Source organism: Oncorhynchus masou, chromosome 5 (assembly GCF_036934945.1).
Source record: "Oncorhynchus masou masou isolate Uvic2021 chromosome 5, UVic_Omas_1.1, whole genome shotgun sequence".
Classification (NCBI taxonomy): Eukaryota; Metazoa; Chordata; class Actinopteri; order Salmoniformes; family Salmonidae; genus Oncorhynchus; species Oncorhynchus masou.
The window spans coordinates 46,526,027-46,546,874 of record NC_088216.1 but is presented as its reverse complement, the minus strand read 5'-3'; the positions used below and the strand labels follow the sequence as shown (position 1 = coordinate 46,546,874).

General features: G+C 44.9%; 1 protein-coding gene across 1 annotated transcript in view; it reads right to left on the bottom strand.

The window, feature by feature from the left end:
* The window catches only part of LOC135526985 (voltage-dependent calcium channel subunit alpha-2/delta-3-like), a 55,124-nt gene that overhangs the window by 2,508 nt on the left and 31,768 nt on the right, over positions 1-20,848 (bottom strand). Inside the window, exons 12-34 of the mRNA XM_064955659.1 lie at positions 19,201-19,279; positions 18,346-18,479; positions 17,222-17,239; positions 15,173-15,244; positions 14,976-15,056; positions 13,420-13,494; positions 8,306-8,389; positions 7,511-7,582; positions 6,347-6,408; positions 5,581-5,648; positions 5,370-5,415; positions 4,494-4,591; positions 4,209-4,302; positions 3,838-3,933; positions 3,606-3,724; positions 1,490-1,567; positions 1,228-1,289; positions 1,056-1,100; positions 802-864; positions 628-698; positions 458-533; positions 255-295; positions 85-140 (exon numbers count right to left, since the gene is read on the bottom strand). Coding sequence (XP_064811731.1) covers positions 85-140; positions 255-295; positions 458-533; positions 628-698; positions 802-864; positions 1,056-1,100; positions 1,228-1,289; positions 1,490-1,567; positions 3,606-3,724; positions 3,838-3,933; positions 4,209-4,302; positions 4,494-4,591; positions 5,370-5,415; positions 5,581-5,648; positions 6,347-6,408; positions 7,511-7,582; positions 8,306-8,389; positions 13,420-13,494; positions 14,976-15,056; positions 15,173-15,244; positions 17,222-17,239; positions 18,346-18,479; positions 19,201-19,279 — 1,690 coding nt within the window. The remainder of the gene's footprint in view (positions 1-84; positions 141-254; positions 296-457; positions 534-627; positions 699-801; positions 865-1,055; positions 1,101-1,227; positions 1,290-1,489; positions 1,568-3,605; positions 3,725-3,837; positions 3,934-4,208; positions 4,303-4,493; positions 4,592-5,369; positions 5,416-5,580; positions 5,649-6,346; positions 6,409-7,510; positions 7,583-8,305; positions 8,390-13,419; positions 13,495-14,975; positions 15,057-15,172; positions 15,245-17,221; positions 17,240-18,345; positions 18,480-19,200; positions 19,280-20,848) is intronic.

Here is a 20,848-nt window from a genome sequence, read left to right as displayed (position 1 = left end):
ATAATAAAAATAAAAAAAAGACACACTCGCATGTGTGCAAGCACCCCCACACACCCCTCAAGGTATATTCTTGCACACACTGACCTTTGACTGAGAGATCAACATGCCACCAGCTGTAAAGGTTGAACTCCAGCAGGAAACTGAGGAAAGCACAAACATACATTGATATAATAATACAATAATATGTACTGTGGTTGATAATCAGTGCATCTCATTATTTTATCATATCAAGGTGATTATTTTATTGTTCTCACATGACAAGTTTGGTCAGGAGCCATTTCACGATGGAGAAGGGCTGGGAGAGAAGAAATTAAATAAATAGCATCGACTGGCTGTATGTAAGTCTGATGAGTGGTTTCGGGACAGTATATGCATGTGATAATATTTAGGGATAGTACTTACATGTGATATTTAGGGAGAGTCCTTATATGTGACAATATTTAGGGACAGTACTTACATGTGATAGAGAGCGTGCGCTGTCACTGCTGCCAGCATACACTCTACAGAGAGCCTGGTAGTCATACAGAGTGATCCTAGAGAGAGGAGAAAAATAGACCATTCATTGTGTGTGTGTGTGTGTGTGTGTGTGTGTGTTCAGGGTATGACTAACATGATTTCTCCTCTAACCTTTTGAAGGAGCCCATGAGAAGCAGCTTGTCCATAACAGCACTCTCCACCTCTCCGAAGAACAGCCCTGTCTGAAGAAGTTTATTTAAAGGCAAATACTAAGAACCAGGGCAGTAACAGGACACACACACACACACACACACACACACACGTCTAGTATATAATTCATGGTACCTGAGAGTAGTCCTCTGTGACCAGAATAAATCCGTTGTTGTCAATAAGGTAACACTTGATGTCCTGTTAGAAATAATTAAAGGAACCATTAATTCAGATCTATAAGGCATGACGTCATTTAATAATTCAATACTGAGAGGAAACAGAAAGGTCAGACAGTACAGACAGGAAGTAGAACATCTGAGACATGGACCACAGGCTAAGAAACAGGAAGTAGCATGAGCCAGTGATAGACAGCTACTGTCTGGTCTTACCTCATTATCACAGCTAATGGTGCACTTCCCATCCAGAGCAGCACACTGGATCGAATCAATAAGATGAATAAATGATTAGAATAATCCATAAAGCATGTCTCACAGCACTGGATATTGTGTGTGTGTGTGTGTGTGTGTGTGTGTGTGTGTGTGTGTGTGTGTGTGTGTGTACCTGTCTACTAGCGGTCCAGAACTTCCTCTGAAAGAAATCCAGCTTCATCTGAATCCCAACGGCTATAGTGGGTTTTAACAAAAACAAACAGAACAGTCAGCACACTGTACATATAGAAGAGGATTTAAAAATGTATTAAAGAGTTTCTTCACATGTCTTCAAAGTTTTTTTTATATAGTTTAAAACATTAGTTACAAGCCTATAACAGGTACAGTAGCCCTCTATGTCAGGGAGAAGTTAGGGTCTTTTTCAGGGAGCTTACAGGCAACAATAGGCGACTTCCTGTCATCCAGCAGTTGTATGGCAGTGCTGGCTAAAACCACACTCTTATTCTCATTTCCTGGAGTAAAACAGGAACACAGAAGCACAGATATTAGCCTCAATCAACAAATGTTGTGTAAATGGAAAACAATTCCTACCATTTCAAAAGATCTTATAAAATACACTATGTATTCCATTCCACCCTCAACACCTCAGCATAATCACAGCTGGAAAACCAAGTCACAGAAACAAAAGGGAATACTCCTTTTTTAGCCAAAAGATGGCACCATACCCACAGCTTTCAGCAGGCAATAGCAAACCACAGTACTACACTCAGTGATGGAATCCCATCAGTAGCCTACAACCAGGATGTTTGACGTGATTCTGACAGAGGGATGTGTTCTTGTGAAAAATAAACAGTTCCGGTACTAGCACTACAGAACCTCTGGGGACAGGGATTGTTGGAGGAGGTTATAGAATTAAACAGGGGAGGTGATAGTAAAGGAGGGATATTTTACAGACTAAGGGATGAGAGCAGTTAGAGGAAGGTAGAGGCTGGTAGGGAACAGTGTGATCCTAATCCTCTCTTTCCCTCAGTGGGAAGAAAGTGGGGCACATTAATTACAGACAGCAGTGAGAGATGAGCTGTACAACACAACCCAGCTTCTCTAATATACAGTAGCTCACTCTCCCTAACTTGTAATTGAGTGTCATCTGTAGCCTGTTTTCCCCACTCAATAGATCTCTTTAGTTAACCCTGTGTACTGTATCTCTGATCGGTTTTACCATGACGATTCGCTGTATCTGTGTCTGATATAGGGTGTAGTTAGCCTCGTCGCTGAATGAGACTTGTACACATTAATCTAGTCTCCTGTCACTGCAGGCCACATCCTGTACCCCGATAACATATTTATCAGCCCCTCTGACCCATTTCCGTGAACCTTTTCCCATCACAAGGCAAAAATATAATACGGAATGCCTTACCGATCGGTACGGGCTATAATGTGTGTGAACTATGGTAAAAATAAACGTTTAAATCCACATTTTCCAAAAGTCACTCCCTAGTCCCATACTCCGTAGTTGTCCCCATGCAAGATTACCGCGTAATCTCAGCTGGCAACGAACCTTTGGCTTTAGGGCGTGTGAGGGCTCAGACGGGTCAAGTGGTCCGACTGCGCCCTCTGCTGGAGGTGGGCTGCAGCACAGCCACTACTGATGTGCTCACCTGGGGCCAATTGACTGATTATTGTTTGTGCTCTCGAAAGACCTGACTGAAGGGGCAGAGGGGGGAGAGTGATGAGCCAGAGACTATGGTGAATTCCAGGACAGTAGGATGTCCTGTTAATGGTTTGGCTCAAGCTGTTGATTGGCGTTTGGTACCAACTGTAGGTTTTTACGGTCCCAGGGAGAGTTGAAAGAACACCGAATACAGTCCTTTTTTTGTTGAAGTCACGTCTCTGCGTCTCATTTCGTGCTGTCCTGCCTAGGATTTTGTCAGTGAAAATGTACGGTTTCTCACAGGTGACATGGTGTGAATTCGGTAAACTCTGGAAAAGTTGGATTTAAATGTTTATTTTCACAGAGTGGATAGTCCGTAAAAACTGGTAGGGCATTCCGGGTTATAGATTTGCCTTCGGTGACAGGAAAAGTTGATCGGAAATAGATAACCAGAAGGCTGGTAAATATGTTTTTCGGGGTTCACGATGTCACCTTCAGCTACGGGAGACCAGATTAATGTGTGCATGTCTCCCAGAGTGACGAGGCTAACTACACCCTATATCAGTGACAAATACACTAAATCTTCATGGTAAAACCTATCAGAGACACACCGAATCTCTACGGTAACCCACAGAGATACAGTAGACAGGGTTAACTAAAGAGATCTATTGAGTGGGGTGTGGGGAAAATAGGCTACAGATGAGACTCAATTACAAATAGGGGAGAGTGAGCTACTGTATATTAGAGAAACTGTATATTGATTAAAGTAAAATGAAGTTGTATTTCAAAGACAACATAATTGAAATACAGTGCAAGTAAATGATGGTGTAACATCTTGTGTTAAGTGCGGGGATTCTGGACATAGAGTAAAGGTACGTTTTGTGTAAGTGTCTACATACCTCCAAAGGGGATGGAGTAGACGAAGGTGCCGGGAACCTGCTCTGCAGCTCTCTTGTACCACAGAGGGAAGTGGTCAGCGTTGAACACCCCCTCCTTATCCTCTGCCGTCAGGAAGTCTCTGATGAGACACAGGAGGACATGAAGGAGTCAGAGGAGAGACTACAAGTCACTGGTACATTGCTTTGTCTCAGTTGTTGCACTGATTGGCCAGATGCACAGTATCGTACTCACTGATTGGATAGGTGCTCTGGGACAACAAACAGGCTGGTTCTAGAGAGGCCAGTGCGTGTGCCTAGGTAAGCAATCTCCACTCCTTTGTCTGAGTTCCTGTTGGGGTGATGCAAACAATGAAAACAGAGTAATACATTCAGCACATTAATCACGATACCACAGAGTAGAGAGGATTGTGGGAAGAGGCGGGAACCACAAGAGTGATCAAAGCAGAGAGCCCTAGTGACGCGCTGATGTCGTTGATGTTTTGAACTGTTTCACGACGACTACCAACCCCGCAAAGAGCTGTGAGAGCAACAGAGGGAGGCGTGTTGCATAAAGGAGTTGAGGAGGAGTTAGTTCACGTTCAGGAGTTAGTAGGCTAGACTCACTCTGACTTGTTGAGGGCCAGGCCGGTCCAGTAGGCCTCCAGTGGGGCTGTGACCACAGCATCAAACAACACCTCCTGGATCAGCTCCCTGTCACCTACAGCAGAGAGGGAGTGGTTCAGTCCTGGAAACACACTACCAAGTCCTCTACAGACAGGACATAGGATATAGGGTTAGGGTTAAGGCTCGGATTGGAGCGAGGGTTAGGGTTACAGCTAGGTTATATGATTTCCCAGGATGTATAATGAAACCCCAGTAGCCTATAGATCCCAGTGTGGTGTAACTTACATTTGATGTGTGGCTTGCGTCCGGTCAGGTAGAGTTTAATGGCCTGGATCTGGGAGAGGGAGCGGTGCTCATGGTGCTCATCTGTGTTGCAATACGTCCTGTCAAATGAATAGGTAGACACACACCCAAAACACTTGAGGAGCTGACCAACAGAACCTAAATTACAGAAAGAAAAATATAGAAAGTGGCACACTATTTCAGGCAAATAAACCATGTTGCTGTGTTTCAGCTGAACAGAACATAGACAGACATGCTGTTATATCACATGGCTCAACATAACATGCCTACTAAGACAAACATAATTTCACTCCATCTACTCAGGTTTCAGAGCACTCTTGACTGAGTACCAGAGCGCAGAATAACTGATGAATTTACGAACGCGCAAACACTCGTTGAATATGACAGGTCTCAGTAAGTGACGGCAGATAAACATAATTCAATTATTGCCAGCAGCACAGCTACAGTCACCAATGCTCTAGATACCATGAAAGCAGCCGAACCAGCTCTGCTTGGGCGAGTAAAATGGTCAGAGTGATGTGTTCTCTCATTTGTGTCTGGAAGTAGCTAGCAAAGCAAGCTAGCAAGATTTAACCCGTTAGCTTGGGTGCTTGACAGCCTTTGAGGTCAAAACGCTCGGATCAACCCTACTCCTCGGCCAGAGCGTCCAATGTGCACTCAGAGCAAAACTCTGAATTTCCTAAAAGACAATCTTACAAAGCTCTTAATTTACAAAAGTCCAAAGCGCACACTGAGAGCACTCTGGCATTCCAGAGTGAATTTACGAACACACCCACAGAAAGCAATAACCTATATAATGCTTGACTGACCAATCCCAAGCTCATAACCCCCCACATTACCCAAAACCCCCTGCATTACCATTCATCTGCCAGCGCAACATCTGGCTGTTCCAGGTCAAGGAGCCCTGCAAAACACATGAACATCAGATAAGTGACGCTTCAACAGGGCCAGGCTGAGTGCCCTGATATATGGCCTTAAGAACAGGCAGACCACAGGTACAGAAAATCCATAAATGTCTATGAAACTGATGAAGCTCTCATAGTTTGTTGAGTGAGTGAGTGACTCTTACCTGCTTCCACTGAGACGTTTCCTCTGAAGAAGAATTTGCCATGGCCTCTAGACAAAGCCACTCCGACACTGAACACAGAAACACACGGCCGGTTGAGCAGCAGAGAGAAGTCAACGGTTACACTCTTAGGGCTGGTTTCCCAAACACAGAATAAAGCCTAGTCCTGGACTAAAAATAATGTTCAGTGGGGATTCTCCACTGTGGCGCAGCGGTCTAAGGCACTGCATCACTACAGACCCTGGTTTGATTCCCGGCTGTATAAAAACCAGTTGGGATTGGGAGTCCCATTGGGTGGAGCACAATTGGCCCAGCATCGTCCAGGTTAGGCAAAATAATTCTCTTAACTGACTTTCCTAGTTAAATAAAAAATAAAACTGCTTTTCAGTCCAGGACTAGGCCACAGGAGGTTGGTGGCATAATAAATTGGGAGAATTGGCTTGTGGTAATGGCTAGAGCAGAATAGGTGGAATGGTATCAAATACATAAAAACACATGGTTTCCATGTATTTGATGCCATTCCATTTGCTTCGTTTCAGCCATTATTATGAGCCTTCCTCCCCTCAGCAGCCTCCACTGGACTGGACTAGGCGTTATCTGTGTCTGGGAAATGGGCCCACAGAGACACATGGCACTTAAACACTCACTGAACCAGCCATTGTGTCAACTCTCAGGACAGAGTATTAATCCAGATTTATAGATGAATCAATGAATGTGCTGAAAAACTAAAGAAGCGTTTGTACCCTACTCTCAAAGCATCTCCCCTTACCTGAAGGGAGTTCCCTTGACTTCAGTGTAGAAATAGTCATTGTGCATCTTCAGGAGTCTTTTCTGAAAGCACATAGAAAAGCATGGAGAATGAGGAGTCACCCAGTGGCTCTCATTAAAAGATGAAGTCCGTGCCCCTGCGGAAATCAAATTAGCATAATCAAAGAATCCCCATAAAAAAAGATGTCTGTTTACGCTAGAGACTTCTGTTTTGAATGGGCTACGCCGGTGTCGGCGTTTCCGAATCTGCGGTGGAAGGTGGCAGAGCTACAGTGGTGGACCAGGAAATATCCCGCAAATCGGTCTTCTTATGAAAACGTCTGTAGCGTCCAAAGATGAGATTCTCACAAACACGATGAAGTTCTCCGTTTTGCTCTACGACCCCCACAAGCGTCAGTCGGCACCACCGATCTGCCAACTTCTTGTCGGTAGCTTGTGAAACGCTTAGCCTACACACTAATACAGGGCTTGCCAAACTCGGTCCTTGGGACCCAAAGGGGTGCACTTCTTTTTTTTCGCAATAGAACTACACAGCTGATTCAAATAATGATCTAATCATCATCATTTGAATCAGCTGTGTAGTGTTAGGGGGGGAGGGAAAAGAGAACAGAGTTTGGGAAACTTTGCACTAATATGACCCCACCATCAACAGGTGAGACTGTCACGAACACGTACATGCTGGTTGTTTTGCTCTAGGAAGCCCACCCCAAAAGCCTCATCTGAAGGTAGCCCGGTACCAGTTTTAAAAAGAAATGGAAGCATATATGGAAGTAGTTTAGAACATAAAAAAGTGGTTCAATTTGGTTAAAACCTTCTTTTTTTTAAAGATATCCTGATCTTACGTAGATCTCTCAGATATAGGACTTACACTGCAAAACATAGTTCCTTTTTAATTATTTTGGGGGATATCTGTTTGCAATGTGTTCAATGTGTTCCTATGGGCTAATAGCATTAAGGCCACATTTGATATAATAACTTTTATTGCAACTTTTTTTTAGGGGTCCTAAAATTCTAAATCAAATAGCTAAATGATCCTTGGTTTGACTTTCTTAAAACAATTCCATATGTTAACCCATTCCCGGGCCCATAGACATTAAGGGGTTCAAAAAGGAGAGTGTAATATTTTCTTTAATTGTCAGAGTCAGAATTTAATCTTCAGTCTCACCCCTTTGTCCACTGTCTTCTTCACCTCCATGGAGAATGTCCCAGTTTTCCTGTTGACCATGGCATTACGCAGCTGTAACATAAGAACAGGATATTTATCAAGATGCAAAGAGTCCATGCTGGAAGAGTATACAGCGGCAGGGTAGCCTAGTGGTTAGAGCATTGGACTAGTATCCGGAAGTTTTCAGGTTCAAATCCCCGAGCTGACAAGGTACAAATCTGTCTTTCTGCCCCTGAACAGGCAGTTAACCCACTGTTCCTAGGCCGTCATTGAAAATAAGAATTTTGTTCTTAACTGACTTGCCTAGTTAAATAAAGATTAAAAAAAATAAAAACTCCCTGGAAAACATTGGCAATTCTTACTGAGTGGACGTTCCAGGTTATGTAAATAAATAGGGATACCTCAGGATTTTGTCAATGAAGCCCTTTATCTACTTTCCTAAGAGTCAGATGAACTTGTGGATAACATTTGTATGTCTCTGCGTGCTGATTGAAGAATATTGCGCAACTGCTAACCAGCGTTAGCACAATGACTGGAAGTCTAAGGTGACTGATAGCATGCTAGTAGATACCATAGACCTCCAGTCCTTGCACTAACGCTACAGTAGTTAGCATGGGCTCACGAAACTACCTCTAACTTCCTTCATACTGGATGCAGAAACATAAAAATGGTATCCATGAGCTCATCTGACTCTGGGGACGTTATCCCGAAGTATCCCTTTAAGTATAATAAAGGCAGTAGTAGTTTAACAGGAGTGTGTGTCAATTGTTTTGTTACGTCATGATTTACACGTACAAAGTCATCCTTGTCCTCCCACTCCACTTCTGACAGGTCCACACTGCTGTAGTTGGGTTTCCTCCTCTTCTGGCCCTCCTGGTACTGAGGCACAGAGGAACACACATTTGATGGGAACAGTTGAGGAAGTCTAGATTTCGTTGTGGATGGTTTGGGTGCACAGCTAAGTTAAGAGTGAACCTATACAAGGCTTCGTTCACATAGTCTTGCTCTAAACCAGAACAATCCTAGCCAGGTTAAGCAGTCTGACCGCTGTGCTCAAACCAAATGTGAGCTATCGTGAGATCAGGCTGGTTCCACCAGGCTAGAACTCCCCAAAATTCAATCCCAAATTGATCAGTTCAATCAACAACCAATAACATAAACATGTCCAGTCCCACACACAAAGTCCAGTAGGGTCTAGTACAGCCTCAAAAGAGACAACCACAGTCACAGGCACAGAGAAACACACACTTACAGTACATAGAAAACCAACACATTCTAAAACACATATACACACACAAACACACACAGTGTCACAGAGAGGTACTAACATCACATAGACACTGTTACACACAGATCCACTAGCACCAGTTTCCAGTGGAACCCATGCAGGGTCCCAGAGAGAGAGTGAGTGTCTGTGGTCTAGTCTCTGTATGGTACAGTTACAGGACAGGAGGGTTACCTCTGGGTTAGTGTTAGCTCAGTTAGCCAGGGCCAGCCAGCCCTACAGTAGTAGCAATGGCCTGTATCCCTCCCTGCATGCATACATCAAAGGAAAAGGTGGGCATTACAGATTGAGTCTCCCAAACTTCCTCGGTAATACACACTCACACTGTTTACGTGTATGAGGTCAACATAGTCTGTCATGTAACAGAAAAGGACACTTTTTGTTTTTCAAAACACAGGCATTCAGTGTCTGTATTTAAACTATTTATCTAAAGAGATTCTCCGGTACTTTTTCTATACTTTACTTTTTAGCCAGTAGTTCTGAAAGTAAATGCTCACGAGCAAAAAGTTGTCTGAGAAAATGGTGTACTCACATACAGTGCATTCGGAAAGTATTCAGACTCTTTGACTTTTCCAAATTTTGTTAGGTTACAGCCTAATTCTGAAATAAGTTTAAAAAATCCTCATCAATTTACACTCAATACCCCATAATGACAAAGTGAAAACAGTTTTGGGGGAATTCTTTTCTAATTTATAAAAATGTAATAAACAGAAATATCTTATTTACATAAGTATTTAGTCCCTTTGCTATGAGACTTGAAATTGAGCTCAGGTGCATCCCGTTTCCATTGATCATGTCACGCCCTGGCCATGGAGAGGGTTTTATTCTCTATTTTGGTTTGGCCAGGGTTTGACTAGGGTGGGAATTCTAGTTTCTTTAGTTCTATGTTTTCTATTTCTTTGTGTTTGGCCGGTTGTGGTTCTCAATTAGAGGCAGCTGTCTATCATTGTCTCTGATTGGGAATCATACATAGGCAGCTTTTTCCCATCTGTGTTTTGTGGGTAGTTGTTTTCTGTTTCTGCACCTGACAAAACTGTTCGTTTTTTCTCTTTATTATTTTGTTCTAGTGTTTAGATTTTAATAAACATCATGAACACGTACCACGCTGCGCTTTGGTCCACTCCCTCTTCTTCAGACGAGCGTTACAGAACTACCCACCACCAACAGACCAAGCAGCGTGGTAAGGAGGAGCAGCGTGTAATGGACTCCTGGACATGGGAGGAAATCCTGGACGGGAAAGGACCCTGGAGGCAGGCTGGGGAGTATCGCCGAACTGGGAGCAGCTAAAGCTGAGAGGCAGCGTTATGAGGGAACATGGCTGGCAAGGAAGCCTGAGAGGCAGCCCCCCCAAAAATGTTTTGGTCAGGCACCGTGTTATGTGGTGGAGCGCACGGTGTCTCCAGTACGCGTTCTTAGCCCGGTGCGCTACATCCCAGCTCCCCGCATCTGCCGGGATAGGGTTAGCATTCAGCAAGGAAGGATTGTGCCAGCCCTGCTCTCCAGACCTCCAGTACGTCTCTACGGCCCAGGACATCCTGCGTCGGCTCTGCACACTGTGTCTCCAGTGCATCTGCACAGCCCAGAGGGTCCTGTGCCTGCGCCCCGCACGTGCCGGGCCAAAGTCACCATCCAGCCAGGACGGGTTGTGCAGGGTCTTAGCTCAAGATCTCCAGTGCGCCTCCACGGCCCAGTGTATCCAGTGGCTCTGCCTAGGACAGGGCCTCCTGTATGTCTCTCCAGCCTGGTGAGTCCTGTGCCTGTGCCCAGAACTAATCCTCTTGCATGTCTCCTCAGCCAGGTGAGCCCTGTGGCAGCTCCACATACCAGACTGCCCATACGTCTCCTCCATCCAGTGATGGTCCATGGCAAGAAGCCTCCAGTGATGATCCATGGCACGAAGCCTCCAGTGAATATCCATGGCAAGAAGCCTCCAGTGATGATCCATGGCAAGAAGCCTCCAGTGGTGAGACATGGCACAAAGCCTCCAACGAGGGCCTCCAGACCGGAGCCTCCAGCGCCGCCCTCCAGTCCGGAGCCTCCAGCGCCGCCATCCAGTCCGGAGCCTCCAGCGCCGCCCTCCAGTCCAGAGCCACCAGCGACAGCCTCCAGTCCAGTGCCACCAGCGACAGCCTCCAGTCCAGAGCCCTGGCCATAGAGGGTTTTATTCTCTATTTTGGTTAGGCTAGGGTGTGACTAGGGTGGGCATTCTAGTTTCTTTAGTTCTATGTTTTCTATTTTGTTGTGTTTGGTTCTCAATCAGAGGCAGCTGTCTATCGTTGTCTCTGATTGAGAATCATACTTAGGCAGCTTTTTCCCACCTGTGTTTTGTGGGTAGTTGTTTTGTTTTTCTGCACCTGACAGAACTGTTCATGGTCATTTTTGCTCTTTGTTATTTTGTTCTAGTGTTCAGATTTTAATAAACATCATGAACACGTACCAAGCTGCGCTTTGGTCCATTCCCTCTTCTTCAGACAAGCGTTACAGATCATCCTTGAGATGTTTCTACAACTTGATAGGAGTCCACCTGAGGTAAATTAGATTAATTGGACATGATTTAGAAAGGCACACACCTGTCTATATAAGGTCCCACGGTTGACAGTGCATGTCAGAGCAAAAACCAAGCCATGAGGTCGAAAGAATTGTCTGTAGAGCCCCCGAGACAGGATTGTGTCGAGGCACAGATCTGGGGAAGGGTACCAAAACATTTCTGCAGCATTGAAGGTCCCCAAGAACACAGCGGCCTCCATCGTTTTTAATTGGAAGAAGTTTGGAAACACCAATACTCTTCCTATAGCTGGCCGCCGGACAAACTGAGCAATCAGGGGAGAAGGGCCTTAGTCAGGGAGCTGACCAAGAACCCGATGGTCAGAGAGCTCAAGAGTTCCTCTGTGAAGATGGGAGAAACTTCCAGAAGAACAACCATCTCTGCAGCACTCCACCAATCAAGCTTTTATGGTAGAGTGGCCAGACGGAAGCCACACCTCAGTAAAAGGCACGACAGTCTGCTTGGAATTTGCCAAAAAGGCCCCTAAAGGACTCTCAGACCATGAGAAACAACATTCTCTGGTTGGATGAAAACAAGATTGAACTCTTTGGCCTGAATGCAAAGCGTTACGTCTGGAGGAATCCTGGCACCATCCTTATGGTGAAGCATGGTGGTGGCAGCATCATGCAGTGGGGATGTCTTTCAGCAGCAGGGCCTTGGAGACTCGCCAGGATCGAGGGAAAGATGAATGGAGCAAAGTACAGAGAGATCCTTGATGAAAACCTGCTCCGGAGCGCTCAGGACCTCAGACTGGGGCGAAGGTCTACCTTCCAACAGGACAACGACCCTAAGAACACAGCCAAGACAACGCAGGAGTGGATTCGGGACAAGTCTCTGAATGTCCTTGAGTGGCCTAGCCAGATCCTGGACTTGAACCTCATCTCTGGAGAGACCTGAAAATAGCTGTGCAGTGACACTCCCCATCCAAGCTGACAGAGCTTTGGAGGATCTGCAGAGAAGAATGGGAGAAACTCCACAAGTACAGGTGTGGCAAGCTTGTAGCGTCATACCCAAGAAGACTAAAGGTGCTTCAACAAAGTATTGAGTAAAGGGTCTGAATACCTATGTAAATGTGATATTTCTGTTTAGTTTTTTTAGAGATGTGCAAAGATTTCTACAAATGTGTTTTTTGCTTTGTCGTTATGGGCTATTGTGGATAGATTGAGAACTTTTTTTAAATCCATTTTAGAATACGTCTGTAACGTAACAAAATGTGGAAAAAGTCAAGGGGTCTGAATACTTTCATAATGCACCATGTGTACACATACTGTACATGAAATATGTCACTGTGCTCTCTCTCTCTCTCTCTCTCTCTCTCTTGCTCTGCTGTGTGTGCATCTTGCTTGTGTTCCCTCAAATGGTGAGGGGCTGAAGCTCATTGGCAAGAACTCGAATTGCTAGGAGGCTGACCCACTTGGGGGAAAATGTAGGGAAAATAGTGCAGCACAGCTTCCAGAAAAACAAACTCGGGATTTCGTGGTTAATTGAGGTAAGCCAGTAATTGTGCTCATAGATTATGCATGTATGAATTACACACTGACACATCCGACCCAAAGCAGGAAATAGTCGTCCAGTAGTCGCCAAAGTTCCGGAGAATGTCTTTAAAGGTCCAATGCAGCCATTTGTATCTCAATATCAAATGTCTGGGTAACAATAAAGTACCTTATTGTGATCGTTTTCAATTAAAATGTTTTAAAAAATGTTTAAAAAAGAATTTTGTTAGGACTCTCTGGGAGGAGTTTGAGTGGGGAGGGGAAAACTGTAATGTACTGTAGCTGTTTAACCACTCCAAAGATTAGTATGTGTAAAGGCTTTTTGGGTTAGGGTTAGTGCATTGTGGCAAGGCTTGGGTTAGGGACAGGGGTTAGGGACAGGGGTAGGGGTAGGCTCGCAAAATTCAGGCTACTTTCCCAGAATTCCCAGGTTTTCCAGAAATCCTGCTTCGACGATGCCCGGTATAAGGAGGGCATAAGCAGGAAATCCTGAATCCTCTACCCATTATTTCTGAGGAAACCTTTGATTTTACAACCTTAGGCAGGGGACATAGTGTATGAGTGTGTTTAAAAGACAGTGTGTTACCAGTGGCCTCAGGTCCGGATGGGTCAGGATGTAGCCGTTGTTTGTGATGGCAAAGGCGTAACCGTGGATACCCAGCTGAAGGCACAAAAACAATATATAGAGTAGAAGTCGACCAATTAATCGGCATGGCCGATTAATTAGGGCCGATTTCAAGTTTTCATAATAATCGGCAATTGGCATTTTTGGCATTTTTATAAAAAACAATCAATCTTAACATAATCCCGGGTTAACTACATATGGTTGATGATATTACTAGTTTAACTAGCTTGTCCAGTTTGGCAAATAATCAATGTGGTGCCTGTTCACTTATCATCGAATCACAGCCTACTTCGCCAAACGGGTGATGATTTAGCAAGTGTATTTGCGAAAAAGCGCTGTCGTTGCACCAATGTACCTAACCATAAACATCAATGCCTTTCTTAAAATCAATACACAAGTATATATTTTTGAACCTGCATATTTAGTTAAAAGAAATCATGTTAGCAGAAAATATTAACTAGGGAAATTGTGTCACTTCTCTTGCGTTCTGTGCAAGCAGTGTCCGGGTATATGCAGCAGTTTGGGCCGCCTGGCTCGTTGCGAACTGTGTGAAGACCATTTCTTCCTAACAAAGACCGTAATTAAGTTGCCAGAATTGTACATAATTATGACATAACATTGGAGGTTGTGCAATGTAACAGCAATATGTAAACTTATGAATGCCACCCGTTCGATAAAATACGGAACGGTTCCGTATTTCACTGAAAGAATAAACGTTTTGTTTTCGAAAATTATAGTTTCTGGATTTGACCATATTAATGACCTAAGGCTCATATTTCTGTGAGTTTATTATATTATAATTAAGTCTATGATTTGATATTTGATAGAGCAGTCTGATTGAGCGGTGGGAGGCAGCAGCAAGCTCGTAAGCATTCATTCAAACAGCACTTTCCTGCGTTTGCCAGCAGCTCTTCACAATGCTTGAAGCACAGCGCTGTACAGCAGGCAATACTATGGTGCCTATAAGAACATCCAATAGTCAAAGGTATATGAAATACAAATGCTATTGAGCGAAATTGTCCTATAATTCCTACTGTATAATAACTACAACCTAAAACATCTTAACTGGGAATATTGAAGACTCATGTTAAAAGGAACCACCAGCTTTCACATGTTCTGAGCAAGGAACTTAAACGTTATCTTTTTTACATGGCACATATAGCACTTTCACTTTCTTCTCCAACACTGTTTTTGCATTATTTAAACCGAATTGAACATGTTTCATTATTCTTTTGAGACTAAATTGATTTTTATTTATGTATTATATTAAGTTAAAATAAAAGTGTTCATTCAGTATTGTTGTAATTGTCATTATTACAAATATTTTTATGTATATAATCGGCTGACTAATCAGTATTGGCTTTTTGTGGTCCTCCAATTATCGTTATCGGCGTTGAAAAATCATAATCGGTCGACCTCTGATATAGAGATACTTGATTACATAAAGTAGAGTACAGTACAACAGTAAATGACAAGGCATCTAATGGGTCATAAACATGGGTTAGTAAACCCAGTACCAGGTGTTTAGGGATGATCTTCATGAGTTCCTGAAGAGGAATGTCTGTGCCCACTACCCCTAGGAGAATACCCTGGTTCTTCTGTAGAGGAGAGAGGAGAGAAAGAGTGAGTATAAAACAGACAGACAGACAGACAGACAGACAGACAGACAGACAGACAGACAGACAGACAGACAGACAGACAGACAGACACTTACGGTCTCGTTCTTGGTGCTGAACACAGGCATGGCCACAGTGGTCATCAGGCTTGGGCCCTTCTTGTTTCTGGACTGAGATGGAACACAGTGACAGTGACAGAAAGTGGCAAAGACCGATCTCGATTGCATTACTCCTCGCGCCCTCTTTCCTTGTCTCCTTCTCAAAACCCATTGGATAAGAAAGCCAGAGGTCCCTCCCCTCTGACCTTCTCCTCCAATGGGTTTTGAGAGGGAGACGAGGAGAGAGGACACGAGGAGGTTGCAATCGAGATTTTCCAATTATGTTAACCATCAGAGGCTGTTGCTACAGTATTCTACAGTATTCCATGTCTGACTGATACTAAATGCTATCTTATTCGTTGTCAATAGAGGAATATATGCACCAGTGTCCATCCCTACCAAGTAGGCTTCATCACAACACATCTACAGTCCAGTAATTTCATCAAAATAAACTTCACGGAAAACTGTGTCACCAAATGCTTTTTATACAAAATAGAAGTGAGTCTGCAGTGTAAATATATGGTAAATGTTGCTTGCGGTTTTACAGTAAATGCACAGTGAAGCTCCAGTTTAGAGCGATCCCCTGTGTGAGTGTGTGTGTGTGTGTGTGTGTGTGTGTGTGTGTGTGTGTGTGTGTGTGTGTGTGTGTGTGTGTGTGTGTGTGTGTGTGTGTGTGTGTGTGTGTGTGTGTGTGTCTTCATTTTGAGAGCGGGGCTGTGTTCAGCAGGATGAGAACTGACATGATTAAACACATGAGCTCACTGAAACTAGGTCTGCTATTCCCTCACCTCAGAGGCTCATGGCCACAGCTGTGAGTGCACTGTGTGTGAGGGTCATAGCCGCTGGAAGTAGAGGTTCTAATGGTGCTCCAGCACACCCTTATAAATCACAATTAAACAATAATGAATATAACAATTATAAATAAATAGTTTTAAAAATGTCATCTACCAAATTAGTGCACTCCCACCCTTAAACATCTTCCCGCAGACATGGTGAGTGTGTGGCTATTTGTGTATGTGTGTGTGTGCTTGTGTGTGTGTGTGCTTATGTGTTTGGCTATTGTGCGTGTTCATGTACGTGCGTACGAGAGAGGCAATGAACGGTTACTAGGGTGGGATCGTCTTGGCTGCTCGACAAAATGACTGATGGAGAGTCTCACCATCGACCAACCCGCTTCCCCCAGAGTGACAGCCTCCAAAGCCTAGTCTCACCTGTACAGGTAGACCCTGGTAGAATCCCCCAGTCCATCAGAGGAGCTTAGTAAAGACACACTGGGTATACGCAGCAGTAGATACGAGAACTTTCCGGGAAACGACCTTGTGCTAGCCCCGCCGCCCCCCCCGTCTCCCCGTCCCCTCTCCTTCTCTCTCTCCCTCTCTCCGCTCCAATGTCAGTTTTATTACAAGCTTGAGGAGATAAAAGGCAATGATCCACAGAATGATGAATGGCGATTCTCTGTGGCTGAGATACAAGAGCACACACGCCAGAGGACAATCCCCCCCCAGCCCTTACCTCTGTGTGTGTGTGTGTGTGTGTGTGTGTGTGTGTGTGTGTGTGTGTGTGTGTGTGTGTGTGTGTGTGTGTGTGTGTGTGTGTGTGTGTGTGTGTGTGTGTGTGTGTGTGTGTGTGTGTGTACTGTGCACAATACACATAAAGTTCTGGACAATCCACATACTGAGTAGAAGCAGAGCTTTACACATTACAGCAGTTTCAACTGCGGCTGCAATGCCTTAACTACACAGCAGGGGAGAAACTCACTACTCAAGGACCCTCAGCAACCAGATTACAGACAAAGATCCATGGCAACCATATAACACCTCAAATAAGGTATCCATGGTATACACCATAATGGAAAATAGTCCAAATGTGCACAGTAAATACTCTCTAAATGACAAGGAAATGAGAGAGTGAGGAAGAGAGAGTGATAGAGAGAGAGAGAGAGAGAGAGAGAGAGAGAGAGAGAGAGAGAGAGAGAGTGATAGAGAGAGAGAGAGAGAGAGAGAGAGAGTGATAGAGAGAGAGAGAGAGCAATAGAGAGAGAGGCTTTACCTTGTGTGCCTGGGAGAGCTGCAGAAGGAGACAGCAAAAAATGACAAATGAGAATTGAGCTCTCCTCCTGTACAACAGACAGACAGACTGCTCCTCCTGCATTTTAACATTCTAGACATAGAAGTGCAGAACATTCCAGTCAGAATTAATGAAGCTCATAATGAGGAATCAATCCTGTAGCATGAAGGGGACTGATCAGAGAGGACACGGACGCACACACACACACACACACAGATGCAGGAACACACGCGCACATGCACATACACACGCGCACGCACGCACCCTCGCACACACTCACCGATACGCAAGCATGTTCGGGCATGCATACATACAGTATGAACTCATATAGAGGGTGGAAACCAGTGTTGGGATTACTTACTTGAAACAGCAATATATTACATATTACTTGTTACATTTAATTTTATTTTTTTTAATTCCGCGTTACATTGCATTACGACTCAAAATCGTTCAGTTTGTTTGACTGTCGGAGGGAGCAAGGCGAGCCGCGTGCTCTACCAAGGATGTGCTACTTACTAACCCAGCTTTGATCGCTTGTTTCTCCTTTCATCTGTGGCGCTGCTTTCCTGTGCTCGTCTACAAGTGCTGCGCTATATAGGGGCTGCTTAATTAGCCGTATATATTGTTAGCCAAACATCTGTACCGATTCCCTATCTTTCCGTTCAAAATCTTTCTCTCGAGCTGCCAGTTCTGGTTATAGACTGCACATACACGATGGACTCATAGAGGTGTATAGAGGGCACACTTTCCACTGGACGGAAATGCCCTCTATGGGCTTTGCTATCACAGAAGCGATCAATGGCAAAGATGAGGGGTGCGCCCTCTATACATTTCTCTGGACAGCAGCTGTCATGACATTTCTCCAAACATCCTTTCTCCGCTCGCGGTCGAGATTGGATCATGGAAATATAAGCCCTGCAGAGATATGATTCTGAAAGCTGTTTGACAAAGTAACTGTAATAATAACACCCAATTTGAAAAAGTACCGCAGTCACTTGACTTCGTTACTTATAAAAAGTCATCTGATTACGTACACTGTACATAATACAGTACATTATGTACCTTACACACAGTCACTAACTTTTTCCACTCACTATGAAACTTACAGTGCTGTCCACGTAGGCCTCCGTCCAGACCGTGTCATGCTCATGGTCGATGACTTTAGGACGACTCATAACATGAAGATACCTCATCACATTTTCCTGTACGTCAGCCAGTGTGGAGATCTGACTGAAATACCCTGAGGCAACAAGCACACACACACGCACACACACACACACACACACACACACACACACACACACACACACACACACACACACACACACACACACACACACACACACACACACACACACACACACACACACACACAAACACTGTATCACTGTATTTCACAGGCATTTCCCAGTAAGTGTGTGTTACTGTGAGTATCAGAATAAGGTTAGACTAGCTGGGCTGTGTAATCCCGCAAGTCATCAGTTTTCCTGACTGTGACTTTCCCAGTCCAGAGCGTTCTCCTCTCATCCGGAGCGTGGGCACACGGGAGCCATCAGCGGCAGGCGGTCAGGGGGAAAGGCTCTGACAGGAAGAGGGATGAGGCAGGGATGCCCCCTGACCCCTCTGTGTCACTCCAATGCTGCTCCGCTCTGCACTGCTCACATCAGCAGCACAGCCACCCCCAACACCTCCAAACACACACTAAAACCTGCATATCTTCGCTCCCCACACCTCACACACTAACACCCACCAATTCCCCCCTCCCCAAAACACACTCACAATCTAACACCTGCGTCTCTTCTCTTCCCTCCCCAAAACTCACACACACACACACCTCTTTGACAAACACACACCAATAACCACAATTCCTATCTACCCGACACACACTCACACCCACCCACACATTTACACACAGCCAAGTGTATGTGTTTCTTATGGTATAGTACGAAGAGGATACACACCTTTATTAGCACAGGCCATCCATTTCATGTTATCAGCAAAGGCAGACTCTCGGCCAATCAGGTAAGGGAATATGCGCACCTATACGGAGAGGAGACGTTTACAGGGTGGTTGCCAGCTCAGATTTAAATAGAGAGTGCATAAACATTCACCGTGACGGAACGACATGGGGCTCCATCTTCCTGCTCTCATTTTATCTGTCTGGAGAGAGGAGATGAGGGGTGGCTGTATGCACTACTACAGTGCTAGATGTGCCTCACGAGGAAAGACCAGTGCTCCGTAGCTATTTATCTTTATTTCTCCCTTCCTCTCCTCATCCCTTTCTCTTTTTCATTGTTTTTCCCTTCCTCTTGCTCCCTTTCTTGCTCATCCATCCATCCATATATCTGCACGCATGTGCTTCATTAGATCTCTGTGTATGTATAAACCTAAGTTGACAGCACGGAGAGACAAGAGGCAGGTTACGTTCTCTCTGTGGCGTAAGCCAATCAGAGGGCTTCAAGCTGGACATGGGAACGGGTCCATGTGTGCACTTTCTGTGACTCTGCCAATACGGCACGGCTCATTGGCTCCAGATGCTATGCTAAGCATATAGGAGAACCGGAGTGAACGGCTGCCAAATACTGCCCCTCTGGGTATGTTTGGGGAAGGGGGGGGAGTTACACTGCCAAATACTGCCCCTTTGTGCGACACGCATTTGCTTGATAGTACTGGACAAAAGGGCCGTAAGCTGCTGTTTTTATTGCACTGTGAATAGCACAGCAGCCCATTTAATTTCAATTGCATTTGCCTAATGCTTTCGCCCAGCCGTTTGTCACAGAGTGGCCCAGAAAACACCCCCCCAGAAAGACCCTCCAATATAGAGCCAGCCTGGGGCGACAATGACAGAGGCTGAGAGGCAGAAGCAGGGCGAAGCCTGTGGTACTGGTGGAGGAGATTCAGAGATTCTATTGCCAGCCTGGGGAGCCAGAGGCGGAGGCAGGGGTAGAGGCAGGGGAATGACTGAGAGTAGATGCAGGAGGAGAGGGGCTCCACAGCACAGAGCTACAGTCTGGGGCAGTATAGCGGTAGAGGCAGGGAGAAGGCTACTCTATGTGGATACGTACAGAAGAAGAAGAAGGGCTCTAGAGCACTGAGAGCCAGCCCGGGGTAGTAGAGGCAGAGAGAAGACAGGAGGAGAGAGGCCAGACACTGGAGTACATTCAGTCCTCTTCCTCCAGCCAAGCACACGCAAGAGCAGAGTTCGCTGTCTGCGTGAGTGGCTGATTGTGTCAGGCCAATCGGTCGTTGAGGTGGATGGGAGGTCAAACAGAGATGCCACTGGACGCCAGGGACAAGCTCTCTGAGCCATCTCCGCAGCCCCTCCATTGTGACTCTTTATGTCACGCTTATAAAGGCTTTATGAATGCTACGTAATGTGTTGTCCGTTTTGTCCTCAATTATTTATTTTATTTTATCCAAGCCCCGTCCCCACAGGAGGCCTTTTTGCCTCTTGCCAGGCCGTCATTGTAAATAACAACTTGTTCTTAATTAAATCAACCAAAGCAAAGTTGCCAGAATGTTTGAATTGCAAATGTTTGGTTGATAAGAGCAACAGTGTTGCCATGGTGATTATATTGATTAGAATACAATTACATTTGAAAATGATGA